At 36.5% G+C, this 17,444-nt stretch overlaps 4 protein-coding genes across 9 annotated transcripts; 2 read left to right on the top strand and 2 right to left on the bottom strand.

The window, feature by feature from the left end:
- Positions 1 to 128: 128 nt before the first annotated feature.
- On the top strand, positions 129 to 5,676 carry LOC145549674 (uncharacterized). The gene is made up of 5 exons (XM_081602218.1): positions 129 to 2,005; positions 2,145 to 2,170; positions 3,228 to 3,419; positions 4,359 to 4,674; positions 5,136 to 5,676. Exons 1-4 carry the CDS (start codon positions 1,980 to 1,982, stop codon positions 4,589 to 4,591), a joined length of 477 nt encoding a protein of 158 aa, XP_081458344.1. The 5' UTR covers positions 129 to 1,979; the 3' UTR covers positions 4,592 to 4,674; positions 5,136 to 5,676.
- Positions 5,677 to 6,170: 494 nt separating this feature from the next.
- Positions 6,171 to 9,189, bottom strand: LOC145549777 (uncharacterized). Of its 2 annotated transcripts, none has more exons than XM_081602584.1 (4): positions 9,088 to 9,189; positions 8,100 to 8,294; positions 7,709 to 7,918; positions 6,171 to 7,602 (listed from the first exon to the last, which is right to left on the bottom strand). In XM_081602584.1, the coding sequence occupies exons 2-4, from the start codon at positions 8,287 to 8,289 to the stop codon at positions 7,499 to 7,501; spliced, it is 504 nt and encodes a 167-aa protein (XP_081458710.1). In that variant the 5' UTR covers positions 8,290 to 8,294; positions 9,088 to 9,189; the 3' UTR covers positions 6,171 to 7,498. The 2 variants fall into 2 exon arrangements, with proteins under 2 accessions (XP_081458710.1, XP_081458711.1); XM_081602585.1 differs by having other exon boundaries at positions 8,100 to 8,291; positions 9,088 to 9,174.
- Positions 9,190 to 10,034: 845 nt separating this feature from the next.
- LOC103457221 (uncharacterized) lies at positions 10,035 to 17,362 on the bottom strand. Of its 5 annotated transcripts, none has more exons than XM_081602106.1 (5): positions 17,250 to 17,362; positions 11,065 to 11,256; positions 10,685 to 10,887; positions 10,574 to 10,598; positions 10,035 to 10,477 (listed from the first exon to the last, which is right to left on the bottom strand). In XM_081602106.1, the coding sequence occupies exons 2-5, from the start codon at positions 11,252 to 11,254 to the stop codon at positions 10,359 to 10,361; spliced, it is 537 nt and encodes a 178-aa protein (XP_081458232.1). In that variant the 5' UTR covers positions 11,255 to 11,256; positions 17,250 to 17,362; the 3' UTR covers positions 10,035 to 10,358. The 5 variants fall into 5 exon arrangements, with proteins under 5 accessions (XP_081458232.1, XP_081458229.1, XP_081458230.1 ...); XM_081602103.1 differs by lacking the exon at positions 17,250 to 17,362 and adding an exon at positions 11,986 to 12,271; XM_081602104.1 differs by lacking the exon at positions 17,250 to 17,362 and adding an exon at positions 11,995 to 12,271 and having other exon boundaries at positions 11,065 to 11,259.
- Positions 13,809 to 16,601, top strand: LOC145549663 (uncharacterized). The gene is made up of 6 exons (XM_081602101.1): positions 13,809 to 13,945; positions 14,134 to 14,159; positions 14,704 to 14,895; positions 15,231 to 15,445; positions 15,527 to 15,554; positions 15,778 to 16,601. The coding sequence occupies exons 2-6, from the start codon at positions 14,138 to 14,140 to the stop codon at positions 15,864 to 15,866; spliced, it is 546 nt and encodes a 181-aa protein (XP_081458227.1). The 5' UTR covers positions 13,809 to 13,945; positions 14,134 to 14,137; the 3' UTR covers positions 15,867 to 16,601.
- Positions 17,363 to 17,444: the final 82 nt, after the last annotated feature.

Below are 17,444 nucleotides of genomic sequence, written 5' to 3'. Positions count from 1 at the left end.
CTGCGTTCAAGGCCTGCGGGACATACCGCAATGCTAACCCTGCGAGGAGGATTGAGTTCACCGAAAAAAAGAGAAATAAACTCTTGACTTTAATCTTAGAATTATGATTTTTGATCTCAAAAGATGAAAGTCGGAATTCTTATTTCAATATAATAATTATTAGGTTTCATCTCTGAATTCTGACTTCTGATCTCAGAGAATTAAAGTCCAAATTCTGAAAAAAAAAGAAAAACAATCTGAATTATGAGTTTTAGTTTAGTTCCTTGCAAACCACCAGACTTTCATGTAAAGTGGTTTTCAGCTAAATTAGCCTTAGTTGTGGGTTGTTTATCATATCTGTGTTGCCTTGTGATGGACTCCTCTGCCAATCCTGCACAGATAAGCAGCTATAGATAATGGATGGGTAATATATTTACTCTTCATACAGTTTTTTATTCAGTTTAGCTAAATAAGCTATGGCGAACTATACAAAACTTTGCAAGTAGCTAAGGGAACACTGCAAGAACAAGGAGGAAATCAAGAACTCTCCTGTCTCATCATTTCCTGTCTGTCTAAAGCGCTTTTATATTAACATGTTATGCTTATTTTGATCTAAAACTTGTCAAATAAAAACTTTTTCTTTTCAAAACTCCTGCTTGTTAAATAATGGATGGATAATTTGGATCACTAGCAGAAACTTGATGTTGCACTGAAGGATAAAGCATCTTAGATCCTCTTTTTTAAATTCACATTTTCCATGATTTTGTACTTATTTTGAGTTTCTCCTCCTTCTAAAACAGCCCAAGCACTTAAAAAACCCACACACTCATTTTTTACAATAAGTTGTTTTTTGGTGTCTGGAAAATGAGCCATTTCAAAAACCTTCCAAATGTAATGCCCCAGCCCGTTACCTAGCAACCCAAGCCTGAGCTCCAGAATGTTTGGTCAGCTGATTTTCACTTCCATATGCGCTGTACAATGGCTGTTGGAAAAAAACAAGCGTGTTATTGACTTACCATTCAGAAACCACTTCCTGCTACTTGTTGGTTGTGCACAAGGCTCTACTTCTGCTTTTCAAAAGATGTACGGTTGCGTTATTGTGCAGACTAAAATCTCCTCATCTAAGAATGATTTTAGTGCAAAAAGTGTAATGAGCATGTTTTGTGTGAGCCCATCCTAACCTGTTCAAGGAAGCACAATATGTCACCTTTAAGATATAAATTCCAGATAATTTTCTAGATATGTATTCTGTCTTAGGTTTCAGTCTTCTTCTGTTTTCCACACTGCTTTCTTATTTCACTGTAGCACATTTGCAAGAAAGACGCAATCCGTACAGCACAAATCATGATGAGAAAAACATTCAGTGGGTTAAATTGTGAGAACTTCATGTGGTGTTTATGCTCAGAAGGTTTGTGAAAGTGATTCAGTGTTTACCACAGAAGCTGGAGCATCATGACGACAGCAGCAGCAGCAGTGAGCAGCACAGAGATCATGATTCTCAGATGCTTCTCTGCAGAAGCTGCTCTTATTTTGCTGCCGTGTTTAAAATATTTTTTTCTTATTATGTTAAACTGATGAAGAAGAATATATATAAAAAAAAACTTTTGGTGGATGGAAAGATTTAAAAATCAACCAACATATTCTGTCATAACTATTTTAGTCTTCTCTGCTCCTTCCTTTTTTCTAAAAATGTTCTCCTCAGATTATGCATGTAGGCCCGAGGATTTCATCACATTTTAACACATAATTTCCACTTAACTGTACAGCAGACTAACTTCCTGTTTCTTATCTGTCACACTTGGTCTGCCCGCCCAAGCAGCACCTCTGCCTTTGCAGTTATTTAGAAGACATGCTCGCTCAAAGTGAAAGTAAAAGTGCTTCTCTAACAGGTTTAGCTTTACTGCAGTGAGGACGAATGAGAAAACCAAGAAACAATCAGGCTGTATTAGTAAATATCTGTAATAGTTTAGGGTGATCCTCATCGGGGTCCTGAGTCTCGGATGCTTCGAAGAGGAACCACTGGAAGGTATTTTCTGCTTTTTTGACTCAGTGAATGTATGTGCAGAGCAGCTGATTCCACTTTGATTGCAATGACGTACTTAGTTTCTTATGCATGTTTATATTTTGTAACAGTTCTGACATTTTGTCTCTTTCTTTTTACGCAGAAACATGTCCCAGCAGCGAGAAACTGGTGAGGAGATCTAGTTTACAGATTAAACTCAGACAGGGGCCACACACACACACACACACACAACGTTTTATGCAAATAACAACCGTCTGTTGGTGGAACAAAACACACTCAAGCGTCAAGGTTGTTATGAATGACTGTGCAACTTCCTTCCTGTTTTGGAGGCTTCTGCCGTTTTTTTGTTTCAGGGTTGGAGCTCTTTAGTTTTCAGCCACAGCAGGCAGCAGGTTCACACAGCGCGGCGGCTGCTAGAACCGAGGAACTTTTAGATAAATATATGACTGAGTATTCTGTATTAAGAGTTTAGCAGCTGAAATGACCTCAAACTGATCAGAAAAGTTTCATTTAGGGAAAATGACAAATGTCAGAAGAAGTATTCTATAAATATGATTATGACCTGTTGATGTTTTTTACAGTACATATTTAAAACGTCTTTAATTTAGTTTCTATCCTTCGGATAGAAAGTCAATGCAAACAAAAGCTTGAATTCACTGGATTATTGCTTTCCAATTTAGCAATTATTGAAAACTGAAGCTGATCTGTGATACTGACAGAAGTTTAGGCTTTTTACAAAAATGTTAGAAAGCTGTGGAAGGGTGCAGAAACACAAAAATCATCACTTGTTTGTTTCAGTTCCCTTTTGATTCAGTGCATGAGTAGATCATTGAGGCATAAGCAGAAACAAACCCTGAAATGGTGTTTAATTAAGATTAAAGGTTTGTTCTCCAGCCTTGTTTCTGTATTTTTGCAGACATGGATTAGCTAGTAATATTATGCAAGCAGGAAAACGCCCTGTTGCCACACAGCAAACTTAATATCAGTTGACCTCAACAAATTCTTAGCTGTTTGCTCTTATGCAGCTCAGAGATGGTGCAAGGTTGAAGACGAATTTATTTCTCATTTATGTCTTGAAATTCTTTTGTTTGCAAACTTTCATTATTGCCTAATTTAGGTAAGAAATCATTGCAGTGAAAAACACAAAAACAAGTAAAAGTACCATAAAAAGTCGGTGTTAATCAGTGTTGGTTCTAACTGAATCTTATCGTCTGTTGATGTTTAGGTTTGTGGAGAAAGTTTTATGTGTTAGTAGCAGGTAAAACCAACGGGGCTCATCACTCCATCGTTGACAAGCTGAGCAGCGCGGGCCAAGATCAAGTTGACTCTCCTACAGACTGTGACTACGTCCTGCTGATCTGTCCAATCGCTTCACGCGTCCTGACAGACATCACTGAGGCTCTCAGCAAGGCTCCGAGTAAGACTGCTCCATCCATCCATCCATCCATCCATTTTCTTGCACCCTTGTCCCTCAGTGGGGTCGGGAGGGTTGCTGGTGCCTCTCCAGCTAACGTTTCGGGCGAGAGGTGGGGTCACCCTGGACAGGTCGCCAGTCTGTCGCAGGGCAACACAGAGACACACAGGACAAACAACCATGCACACACACACTCACACCTAGGGGCAATTTGGAGAGGCCAATTAACCTGACAGTCATGTTTTTGGACTGTGGGAGGAAACCGGAGTACCCGGAGAAAACCCACCATGCACAGGGAGAACATGCAAACTCCATGCAGAAAGACCCCAGGCCGGGAATTGAACCCAGAACCTTCTTGCTGCAAGGCAACAGCTCTACCAACTGTGCCACTGTGCAGCCCAAGACTGCTACACATTAACGGAAAATATTCATCAGTTTGTGAGCTTATGCTAAAGCAGACTTGGTTTACACAGCAAATAAATGAACACCGTCTGTTAGTGGCTCAAGAAAGGGAAAAAAGGAGTGGTCTAGTCAAAGTACAGACTTAAATCTAATTCAGATAATGTGACATGGCTTTAAAGCAGCATTTCATCCTAAAAATCCTTCAATGTGGCTGAATTAAAGTAATACTGCAAACAAGGGTGAGGTTGAATTAATAAGTAAAATCATTAAAAATGTCTTTTTGTATTTATCTCAGGTTTTCTTTGTCTAATTCTAATATTTACTTGAGCTGAAACATTTAAAAAAGTAGGAAAAAAAAACAACATTTTAATACTTTTTTTAATTTCATGTGACTGCATGACAACAAAGTTATCCAACTCATCAAATTAGTGAAAAATGTATCAAATCTGGGTTCAATTTATCTGTTAAAACTGACTGTAAGGAACTACAGTATAATGTTATTTAAAAGGTGTTTTATGCCCACGTTTTCTGTGTTTTCAGATGATAAACCCATCGTTCTGGTGGTGATGCATCACACATTCGACCCCAACCACGTCGTAGCCGAGAGCAGGAGGCAGGTGCAGCACCAGAACGTCCGGCTCACCGTGGATTACTTTTTCCATCAGGATCAAATCCTCAACTGTAGCCGTAACGACATATCATGGCATGAAATCCAGAGGTTTCTCGGCATTCCAATTTACAGGGTAAATATATTCGTCTCTGATAGTTTTTAATGTAATCATTTGCAGTTGAGTGATGACTTTACTCATTTTGTTTCTGTTCTTTCAGAACTCTTTCTTGCAAACTCTGATTGAAGGTAAGTACGGCAGAAACTATACATTTTTCATTAATTACGATGTTTTTTTCTTCTCTCTCACTTCAGTACTTTACTGAAATGTGTAATAATGTTAATATTAGTTACAATTTGACGTGAAGTTCTTAAAAAGCTGATTTCAATCTCAATCCAGTCAAGAAGGCAAATCAAAAAGCAGCAAAACTTGAGATTTGTAGCATCAAACAGACATTAAGAGAGAAGTGAAAGGAAGAAATATGTGTGAAAAATAGATTTTTCTAAGAAAAAGTGATAAATCACTGTCAAAATTAGCCATTAGAGGAAATTCATTCATTTTATACTTTATTACTGGTTTGTTTTGAAGAGTTGTAGTTAAACCATAAAACAACTGCATGACATTATAGGATCTTTGTGATGTTTTAATTTGAACTGATTTTCTTTAATGTGAATGTAACCAAACGAACTTTGTTCTTTTTGCCCTTTAGGTGTAAAGAAACGTAAAAATGCTATACTTGTCGTCGCTCTCCTTGTTGTGTCTGTAGCTGTTGTCACGACGTCCATCTTCATGGTTGTAACACATAGATATCCCTGAAATGCATCAGTTGATTCAATTCTTCCTTTAATAGATTTTTAGTTTGTGTGAAATGTCTTCATGGGATGAGAACTTTATTGTTGGATGAAGAGATGGAAAGGCAGAAAATCTGATCACTTTTTATAACTGGAACACAACAAAAGTGTTAATTTCACATATTTATATCTAAAGATGACCTAATAAATACATTATCCTTCTAGGTTAATGTAAATGTTGCTTTAGTTTGATTTTATTAATGCATAAGGTTTATGCATTTGGTTATATTACACATTTGTTAATAAGAACGAATCAGTTGGGACTTGGTCATAAATTAGGATGTGTAAATATTCAAAGATCTGTAGATTTTTTATTTAAACTAAGTGGATATTTGCAGTATTTATGTTGGTTTTTTTACCTACATGAAGAATGAAAAATAAAAATGTATTAAAACTTTTCTCTGTGTTTTGTTATTATTATTTAACAGGAAGTCGACGGGGTTTAATAATCAGTTTTTGTTCTTGGTTCCATTAAAAAGCCAAGACATCCAGAAAGCATGTGAATGTTTCACCCATATCTACATTTTATTCCTAAATTAAAAAGAAATTAAAGTTGTAAAGTTATGCTTGCAGTGGTTATTCTATAGTTTCGCTGTGTTTCCTTCTGTAATAAAAGAAAAACAGTATTAAAACTCTCTCCATATATTTTTATACTCTAAAAATAAACCACAATGATGCAGATTCTTGACGTTATTGTTTAAGAACATAATAATTACCGACTTGATGTAGGATTCGTTGGAGAGTTTTATTGCCAGTTGTCTTTGCCTCAGTGTTGGATGATGAAGCAAAATGGACTCACTGTCTCTGTCATTATCATGCTGTTTGTTTGCATTATAATGCATTAATTTATTTATGTTGCAGGTTTAAGTTGATCAAAAGAGAAAGAGACAAAATAACAATACAAAAAATTTAATAAAAACAAAACATCACAACAGAAAAGTTACAGTATCAGGTCTTAATTAAATGTGAACAAATAAAAATGAGTTTTAGGAAGCGATTTAAAATGACCCAGACTAATCTGGAAGGATCTGGCAGATCTAATCTGGAAAGATAATTTATTCCAGAGCAGCAGCGGAGAAACCCTGATCTCCTTTTAAGTCGAGTCCGCAGGACTTTCAATAGCAGCCGATTATTTTATCTTAAAGTTCTGGACACAGAGTGAAGTTTCAAAAGATGGTGAACAAATCATGTCCAGGAAATAAACCCTTTCTTGTCATAAAAAGAAAAAGATTTTAGTTGAATAGAAAATGATGCAGAAGTTTCACACCACAAGCATTTGGCTTAGAAGAAGCAAGACATGTTTCGGCCACAAGGTGGCGCTGTAGTTTTTGTAAATGCATTATTCTGCTAAGTCATTTTCTTTGTATATTTTTAAAACCAGGAGTTGAGAGAAGTGAAGCTGTGGCTGTAGAAGACTTTTAGACACAAGTAATAAAATCTGACATCATAACACAAAGTAACATGTCAAGTAATAATTTCTTGTATTAATAAAAATCCTGTAAGTTAAACGTGTAGTTTAATTTCACTTTATCAGCAACAAAAATTGCCTTAAAGAAGAAAATAATAACAGAAAGTCTGTGTAATGGACACATTCTGGAAAAATATATTAATATTTGCTAAGTTATTGTTATCATAAGCAGTTTTAGAAAAAATGCTAATTGTAAAACTATTTATTTTTCCCCTTTCATTTTATTTTCTTTTAGCTGCTCTGTTGACCTTTAACTTTAAGATACTTTACAAAAAATCAGTTTATTCCTAAAATTAATCTGCATCCCGAGTCAGACAATAATTTGTTTCAACAAAATAATTTGTTCTTTATCAGCAGTAAAGTGCAACACATATTTAATTGTCTTTTTTTAAAGTTTAACTTGACCGAACCTTTAATTTGAAACTGCAGTCATGACAGGAAAATTGCTAATCAAGCTTGAACAGGAACAACTGAGTGAAAAACAAAAAGTTTATTTTAATGTATTTTCAGGAAGGACAAGATAATCTAGCACTGATTAGTTTATTTTGTTTACCAGTTTATTTTGCATCAAACCATTATTTATGAAATTGATTCTTACATTGAATCAATTATTATTTAACAGAATGAATGTGAACAAATCATCCACCCAGAAAGATCTGGATCTACATTATGATATTAAAATAAAAACAAAAGAAGGTCGTCATGGTTACATCTCACCTTCACTTCCTGCTCAGTTTGAAGCCTCGATGTTTCTTACGGATGTTTTTTACGAGTAAATACAACAATTACAGCCACAACTATCGCAATCACAGCAGCTACACCTAAAATCGCTGCTATTACTAATGGTTTCTTCAAATCTGAAAGAGCAAAAGAGAAAGTTTAGATACAGTTAATCAAATTTCACATATTTACAATTGAATGGTTTCAAAGTCTGTATTTGTCCTAGAAACAAGATTTACTTACTTTCTATTGATGTTTTGGGACGTCGAAGACGATTCTGGATCAAACTCCATGATTTATCATTGCAGTTGGAATCGAGGAGGTCGTCGTTCCAAAACAGGAAGTCGACGGTCAGGACGACCTTGAGGTCATGCACTTGTCTGCTGCTTTCTGCTAAAGCCAGGTTTGCATCGCTGGTGTGATGCAACACGACCAGAATCACTGGTTTATTGGCTGAATGGAAAAAAACAGCAAGAAAAACGAAAAAAACAGATCAATTAGAAAAAGATAAACTTTTTGTTATTTCACACAAAGTGTTTTATGTCTATACAAAACCTGCTTCCTTTAATGAAACTATGGATGAAAGTAAGTTATTTGCGTATATTTGACCAGTTTTGAAACATTATTATCCTACCAGGAACTCTGGCCAGGGCTCCACTGATGTCTGCTGCAACGCGGGACACGATGGGGCAGAAAACCAGGAAGTAGTCGCACTCTTCAGCAGAGGAAACTCTAGTTTGGCCGATGTCTCTAATCATTTGAACAAGGCATCTCTGAGCTCCGGTTTCCACTCCCTCAACAATGACGAAAAACTTTTTCCCCATTTCTGCTGCACAATGAAACATATTATTTAAAACATTCAATAACACTGAAGGAGTTTCAGAAATATTTTATGTGAGAAAAATATTCCTTTTCTTGGATAAATTCAAAACCACATTTAAAGTATGAAAAGATCTGCAGGAACCTGTCATTTTTAGTAAAAGGTATAAACATATACATTTGTCAACTCATCAATAGATTTTCCTGAATGTTGTTGTATTATATAAACGTTTTTGCTTCTGTATGTGGACTTCCAGTTTGTTGAACATTAATTTGCAGACATTGTTGTTCTTATCTTCTGCAGGAGGTGAAAACAGCACAAACCTGTTGTTGCTCGCTATGCCTGAAATATAAAATATAATGCTGCTCAGCTGAGCAGAGAAAGCAGCACAAATACTTTATAGACAAAACTCTGGCACTTCACTGTGATTCTGTAAATGAGACAAAAAAATATCACTTATTTTATCTGTATTTGATGAGGTTAAGTGATTGAAAGCAATTTCTCATTTATAAACATGAACTGGGAAAAATTCACCGAAGGCACCAAAAATTAAAAAACATTGTAAAAGTGATTTATTTTTTGTTCACCTCTGCATTTGTTTCTAAGGAGATGCATTAAGAAAACTGAATATTTAAGTCAACAACATCCAACTTTAACCTAAAACCAAGAGAATCATCTCAAAGTGATTTATTGTAGCTGTTCAATAAAACCATCCAAAGCCTCAGGAAACAAATAATATTCTACAGGTTTGCAGTTTGAAGTAAAAAAGCATTTTGAAGACTTTCGTTTGCTATTAACTCACCCAATAGACTGAAAACTTCTTGTTCATCAAACTTTCCAAAGCAGCTGAAGATCCTGAGACTCACTGAAATAGTTTCAGTTCAGAGCAGAGCTGCTACAATCCTGTATAACATGTTTCCTTAAAAGATAAGAAAAGCAGCAGCTCTGAATCTCATTGGACAGCTTAGTGCATTAAAATATCACATTTTGTCCTGTAAGCAGGGACTAGATTCTTGATTCATTCTGAAAACTTTTGCAAGGATGCAGCTGAAAACAGGAACATCTTTATTATTCAAATGTACATAACATTTAATCAAAAACGCCCTGTAGTTTTATGTTTTCCAGGTATAAACTTACAACCTGAGTCATTCTTCAATAAATGTGACATTAAGAGCTTAATTTTGATTCAGTTTATTTCTATTGTATTATCTCAATGTACAAATAGACACAATGTATGTCCAGTTATGTCATTTAAAATAAAACAAGTTACATTTAATTTCAATCCAACAACATCTTTGCAGAGGTTTGGGCTCCTCTGCTGTTATGGAGAAAGGAAGTAGAGTTTTTAAAGAAACTTAAAAAGTAGTTTCTTATCATTTTACCTTTTATTCTACAGCTGCAGAGTTTTGGTGGAACATCAAAGCTCCAAAAGAAACATTTCTTAATGCATTACAAACCCACTGAATACAATAAATTATTAAATATTTAGTTTATTTCAGTAACACATTTCACCAAGAGAAACACAAATAGATTTATTTCACACAGATTCATGTTTTCAAGCATTTATTTTTGTTAATTATGATGATTTTCAGCTTTAAGTGAAAATGTTGAGGAGCTGATGGTGATTCCCAGAAATGCAGACCAGCCGCTCTGACAGCAGTCATGTTTTATTTGAAATAACTTAAGAAAAACATCAAAATTTGTTTATATAATTTAGAAGATAAGAAATAAAATTCTGTGCAACATAAATGTATAACAATGCAACATTTATTTAGAATAAAACTCTTTATTGAAGCTTCACCTAAGCAGCAGAGAGACAGCTTTCAGGCTTCTTCTTGGTAAATTAAATCGTTTATCATCTGAAACTTTTTTAGAGAACAAAGACAATAATCCCATTTAAGAAATAAAAAAGGTATTTAAAACATGCTCACAGTTGCCCCAAAACATTTTACAACAAACATATTAATTACCTCTTACTTTGTGTTTATAATTATGCCTTTATATAGAACAAATGTGAATAAATATCCAAACGTCTGTATCTGAATAATATTGACTTTACGGTTTTTCTGGAGATCAACACTCCACCTGGTTGTTTTTACGAACCAATACAATAATCACCAGCACAACGATCTCAATAAAGAGAATTACACCCAAAATCTTCAGCTTTGTTGTTGTCACATAATTATTCAACCCTGAAAAAAAAGAACATAGTGTTTATATTTCACATATAATTTTATCAGAAAGATCAGAGCATGAACAGGTGGTGTAGAAACAAAGTTTCTACTTACATTCTCCGAAGTTTTGAAAGCCAATCTGAAAGAAACAAATAGTACATTGATGATATTTAGCTCCCAGTTTACTGCATGGATCATTTCCAGTATGTTTAATAGTTTAGATACCAGTTGGTTGGAACGTCCAAGACGATTCTGGATCAAACTCCATGATTTATCATTGCAGTTGGAATCGAGGAGATGCTCGTCATAAAACAGGAAGTCCACGGTCAGGACGACCTTGAGGTCATGCACTTGTCTGCTGCTTTCTGCTAAAGCCAGGTTTGCATCGCTGGTGTGATGCAACACGACCAGAATCACTGGTTTATTGGCTGAATGGAAAAAAACAGCAAGAAAAACGAAAAAACAGAACAATTAGAAAAAGATAAACTTTTTATTTCACGCAATGTGTTTTATGTCTATACAAAACCTGCTTCCTTTAATGAAACCATGGATGAAAGTAAGTTATTTGCATATATAGTATCAGTTTTGAAACATTATTATCCTACCAGGAACTCTGGCCAGGGCTCCACTGATGTCTGCTGCAACGCGGGACACGATGGGGCAGAAAACCAGGAAGTAGTCGCACTCTTCAGCAGAGGAAACTCTAGTTTGGCCGATGTCTCTAATCATTTGAACAAGGCATCTCTGAGCTCCGGTTTCCACTCCCTCAACAATGACGAAAAACTTTTTCCCCATTTCTGCTGCAGAATGAAACATATGTGAACCATGCACACATAATCACTGAAGGAGCTCCAGAAATGTTTTATGACAAAAATATCCCTTTTCTCACACATAAATTCAAACTATAGATCTGCATTAACCAGTCATTTTTAGTTCTTATACTCGTATAATGTGATTGCGGTTATTATATATCTCCTCTTTTACTTCTGTAAGTTTATTTTCAGAGTCCTTGTTCAACACTGATTCACAGACATTGTTGTTTTTATCTTTTGTAGCAGGTGAAAACAGCCCAAACCTGTTACTGCTCACCATGCATGAAATCTAAAACATAAAGTTCAGCTGAGCATTTAGAGCAGAACTGCTTCATGGACAAAACTCCGGCACTTTACTGCAAACTAGACACCAAAAAAAAAAAAAAGATTTTATCTTATGAAGTAAAATATTTGAAAGTTATTCTACATTTAAAAACATGACCTGGGTAAAAAGCTGCTAAAACACCAGAGACTGAAATTAAAAATGTTGCAAAAGTGAACATTTTATCAGTTGGTAGAAACTCACACATATGATTCTGAGCATAAACAAAACATAATATCTGAATCAACACAATCCAATCAGAATCATCCCAAAATGATTTATTGTAGCATTTTGACACAGGCATCCAATAGAAAACAGATATAATACGGTACAGGTAAGCAGTTTTGAATTAAAAACAAACATTTAGAAGATTTTTTTAGTTAATAACTCACCTCACAAACCTGTTCATTAAATGTTCCAGTGCCGTTTAAAATCCTCTGACTGCCTGAAATAGTTTCAGTTTTGAGTGGAGCAGAAGGCTGATCTGCAGGTTTCTCTCAGCAGGTGAGACTCTACGCAGCAGGTGCATTGAATCTTATTGGATGGCAGAGTTGTGTGGAAGTGGTTCACTAGTGATAGTGCATTAAAAATCCACTATCAATAATGTTTACCATCACAATATTGTTGTGATTCTTGTTTTATTCTGGAAACTTTGGAAACTTAAGCAGGTAGAAAAGGCGATCATTTTCAGAAACTTGGACCTCGAGTGACATAGGGAGCATTCACACCAGTCCTGTTTGTTATGATCTGTGTTGTTCAGTATAGTTTATTTTGGGATTTTCTGTGTTTAGTCCTGTGTCCCCGAGTCTGTGTTGTCCTGTCAACCCTTGATTGTTCCCAGGTGTGTCTAGTTCCCTTGATTACCTTTGTGTATTTAAGTCCACCTGTTGTCTCTGTCTCTTGTTAGATCCTCGTCGCATGTCGTCCTTCTACGTCTCTGTCAGTCAATTTCCTCAGTTGAACTGTGAAGTCCTGAGTTTGCTTGGTTCAGTCTTCAGTCTCTATGTCAGTTGCTACCGGTATTAGCTTTGTGCTAATTTGCTGCCGTGCTGCCTGTCCTGGACTGTGAGCTGTTCATTAAAATTCATCCTTTCATCTACATCCGGGGTCTCCTGCGTTCATTCTCACCACCACCAACCACACCCCATGACACTGTTTGGTCCACTCTGATCAAACTCTAGTCCAGGGGTGGGCAACTCCAGGCCTCGAGGGCCGGACTCCTGCAACTTTTAGATGTGTCTCTACTTCAACACACCTGAGTCAAATAATGAGGTCGTTGGCAGGACTCTGGAGAACCTGACTGCACTTAGGAGGTGATTAAGCTATTGGATTCAAGTGTGTTGGACCAGGGAGACGTCTAAGAGTTGCAGGACACCGGCCCTTGAGGACCAAGTTTTCCCACCCCTGATCTAGTCTGTTTGTCTAGAAAGTCTGAGTCACTTGTGGAGGTGAAAACATGTAATCAAACTGACATGGACCAAAAAACTGAACTCTGGTCTACTTACAAACCTCGGTCTTGGTTCGTTTGAAGTAAACTTGAATGCATATGTGAACAGCATGCTGATCAAAGAGTGCTCCAAAACCAGGAAGCGGACTATAGTGCAAGGAATTCTGGGTAAATGCAACCAAAATGAACACAAAAGTCTAATGACGAATGAGAAATCATTCAACTGCCAAAATCTGACACCACTCTTTTTTGTGGTTGCATTTTAAGAAGCTGCGCTCAGTGTCTCCTTTAGAGGTTTTTTTCTGTGGTTCTTGGAGCAGCACCCCTACAGGTGAGATGGGGAACAGGCTTTTCAAAGGGTTTGGTTTGACACAGTGCAGCGATAAAGAAAACTGTTAGCATCTGAAAATGAAACAAATGTAGCAATTTTGGTCCCAAATCAAACCAAGTCTATTGAACTATCGGGTGTGGAAACATCGGACTACAGAGAGCATTTTTACTGGGGATTGTTTCACCCACAGGACTGTATAGAGAACTAGAACATGGACATGAAAACGCTCCAACGCTGTGACACAGCAGGAGTTTATATAGGCAGCAGAACAGGTGAGATCCTTCAGAAAACAGCAGGTATGGGAGGGGCTGTAAACAGAGGAGCAGAATGAATCATGACAGGAAACAGGAAGATCATCACCCAATCTGCACATTATCTGTTGGCCTGGTTAGACCCACCATTGTTGCATAGTTTTGATCTGCAGGCCGTAACTCGTCTCCCCTGCTGCAACAAGACTTCCTGCACTCCAGTTGCACTTTCTGTTCAGGGTCAAGCTGAAAGCTACGTTCAAAACGGTACGGATCTTTATTTCTCTGCACAGGGTTGGAAGGAGACATCAGTGTCAACAAACTGAGTAAGTAATCATCTTTAAGTCGTCGTGTTTTCCTTGTTTCACGCAGATATGAGTCGGATTATTTCAAATACTCTGATGAAGCAGATAAAACTAAAAGGTTCATGACTGAACTTCTTCAGTTCATCTTGGACATTTTAAACTGTAGTTTAAAAAGTTTAAAAAGTTTTAATGTCTTTATCTCTCCACAGGGACATGTCTGTAGTAAAATATGCAGGTAACTTTTTTTTTAAATAAATAATGTGACTATATATCCTGTATATCTAACACTCTTTTCTTCAGCAATATAAGGAGTAACTCTGTTTTATGGCTCCAGATTTTGAGCAAATTGTAAAACATTTAATAAACTTCACTGAACAGCAGCATAAAGTTGCTATAATAGTAAATATGTGTAATTATCTAGTAGGTAAAAAAGCACCCAGCCTTTTTTATTCTACATCATGTTTGATATAGACAGGAATGAACTTGGACTGAGAAAATATAACAGGTGGCTCCGCATAAGTGTTCACAAGAACTAAAGTATTTGAACAGCTGCAACAGAGTGATTATTTCAAAATAAATACAATAATCGCTATCTATAAAAATAAATATGTTTTATTCTATTGATTCTATATTGTTATATTATAAGGAAAACTTCAATTAGGACAGAATAAATACTCCTTTTTGGAATTTATTTGGATCTGTACTTGGTGTAATTTATATTTTTTCCATCGTGATCCCAGTAATGACTTGAATAACTCAGCTTGTCCATTCATCTTCAGCTCTGGGAACAAAATTCTTTGTCATCTTGTCTGGAAAAACAAACGGAGCTCATCAACCCATAATTAAAAAGCTGGAAGATATCGGCCAAACTGAGGTAGACTCGTTTGAACAATGTGACTACCTCCTGGTTTTCTGTTCAATCACATCCCGCGTTGGAACCGACATCAACGAGACCCTCAGCAAAATATCAGGTAAGGTACAGCTTCGTCTTTTTTATACTCAAGTTACCTAAGCTTTGGGCTGTAATTTGTGAGAGACGGAGATGAAAAAATATGAAGAGAGAGACGGAGATGAATGGAGCTGAAGTGAGAGACCTGTAGGAAACTGAAGAGACAGAGACAGAGCTAAAGAGAGACAAAACAGCTGAAGAGAGAGTGTCTGACTGGCACTTAGTCATTATAGTTTACAGATTTAGAAACATTGAGAAGCTTTACACGTGGATGATGATATTAATCCATCTGGTCAATGCAACAGGAAGGTTCTGCACCAACATTTCTAAACCGCTGACCTCCCTTCTCCATTTCAGACGTTAAAAAAGCCATTCTGGTGGTCATGCATCACACCTTCAATCCCAGCCTCATTGTCGCTGACAGCAGGAGACAAGTGCAGAAGCCCAACATCCTCCTGACTGTGGACTGTCTGTTTTATGAGCGCAAACTTCTCAAATGCAACCGCAACAATAACTCAATGACTGACATTGAGAGGGTTGTTGGGACGCCTGTTTCTTGGATAACTGTTAAGGTTTGTTGGTCTGATTACACATCGTCATGACAATGAAATTATTTTCGTGGTCATAATTGCCTTTATTATTCTCTATTTCAGAACGCTGGCTCAAAAAACATCCTTAATAGTACGTGAAACATTTAAAATTTTCTTAAATAATCTTTCATCCTTCTGTACATCGATATAATTCATCCTGGGAGGTGATGCTATCATAGCATTGCACAGATATTTAATTTAAAGTGGTTTATGTTTAACTTTAAATGATGTTTTTTTTAGTGATTGCCTGTTAAATGCTTGAGGAATGATTCTGTTATTAGTTCATTTGTGACTGTGTGTTTTTCTTCTCTTAGGGTTAAAGATTCCTCTCCTCATCTGTTCAGTTATTTTGATTGTTTTATTGCCAGTTATCATTTGGAGAATTGCTGCTACTTTAACTTAACAAGACATTCAGTTAAACTGGCTGAAAAAAAACAACACAAATCAATCAAATCTTTGAAAAATCAGTTTTGTAAAAGTTTGTCTTGTTCACACCGACACCTAAAAACCAACATAACATGAACATCAGTTCTGTTTTGCAAAATCTTTTGTTGTTGTTGTTGATTTGCAAAGATGCTTTTGTGCTCCTGTTATTCTGTTTTTTTAAATGGATTTTTCCAAATTTTGAAATTATTTACTATTTATTTTCCTAATATATTTCTGACTCTTGTATTTTCCATCACTCCTAATAATTAAAGCGAATATATCAGTTTCTGACGAAGATATTTACCACTGGACCGCATTATTTACCACGATAGGTCAGTGTGAAGTCAACAAATTTAAGTTCTGTGTTGGGGCAAAACCAAAATGTTGACCAGCTTCCAGGGACCTGGAGAAGGTAGAGCTGAGTATAACAAATAAGATGCAGCAGAGTGGCTGTTAAAATATCTGGATTATTCCCTTCATCTAACGACAAAGAGACACTGCAGAGAAAGAAACGTGGAGCTGAAAGCTACCGAAGAAAACTGAAGGCTGAGTGTCTGATTGTGGAGGATAAAAGGCGATGGATGCACTGATGGAGGTGTGAGGATGACGTCTTTTACACCAAATGTCTTGAATCAATAGAGACAACAAAGTGAATGTAAGAGATCTTTAATTGCGTTTCATGAAATAAAAATTAAGCACTTTTTCTTAACTATCTAATGAGAATATTTCTTGCCGTTTGTGCAAGACAGAAAAAAATCTACACTCACAAACTTCCTTTTGCATTTTTTTCTGTGACATTCATAGATGTATCCATCTAGACAAGTCTTTCTTGGTTTCTTCTCCAGATTGTTGAGTCACAATGCACTGTTACCTAGCAACCCCATCTGAGTGTGGGCCATCACCTAACCAAAAGGGGCTCCAGCTGGTTTTGCTACTGGTCAATGACTGCTGGAAAAGACAAGTATTTTGTTGTTGACTTCCCATCCAGAAAACACCTGCTGCATTTTTGTTGGCTGTGCAGAAGTTTCCACTTCTGCTTTTCAAAGATGCATGGCTGAGTAATTTTGCATTTCTTTGCAGCCATTTTCATTTTTATTTAATTTTTTTCCTCTTTTTCTTTCACTGTCTTCCTCTCTCACTTAAGCCATCGCAGCCATTTTCACATGCAGGTATAAAAGTTCGGTCAGCAGCAGCAGCAGGTTATTTGGATTTAAAGTGACAGAGGCCCAAAAAAAGGCTCATTCTGAACGGAGCTGAAAATATGCAGAAACTAGCAGATTAAAATCTCATCATCTAAGAATGATTTTCTACCTAAAATTGTAGTGAACATGTTTTGTATATCCGATAGATTTATCCAAACCTGTTCATGGAAGCTTGACAGGTCTCCTTTAAGCCACCTGTTTATTTTCTTAACCATGACGGCATTGAAATCCATTTCACTTTGCTTCCAGCTTCTACTCCGCAGTCTGAGCTCTGCTGTGCTCACCAGTTGATGACAGCCCTGCATGGAGCAGAGGAGGTCTGGTCTGCTGCAGAGTGATTAGTGGGGTCACAC

Source organism: Poecilia reticulata, chromosome 21, assembly GCF_904066995.2.
Source record: "Poecilia reticulata chromosome 21, P_reticulata-male-v2, whole genome shotgun sequence".
NCBI lineage: Eukaryota > Metazoa > Chordata > Actinopteri > Cyprinodontiformes > Poeciliidae > Poecilia > Poecilia reticulata.
The sequence above is the reverse complement of the archived record's forward strand: the minus strand, read 5'-3'. Positions and strand labels throughout refer to the sequence as shown.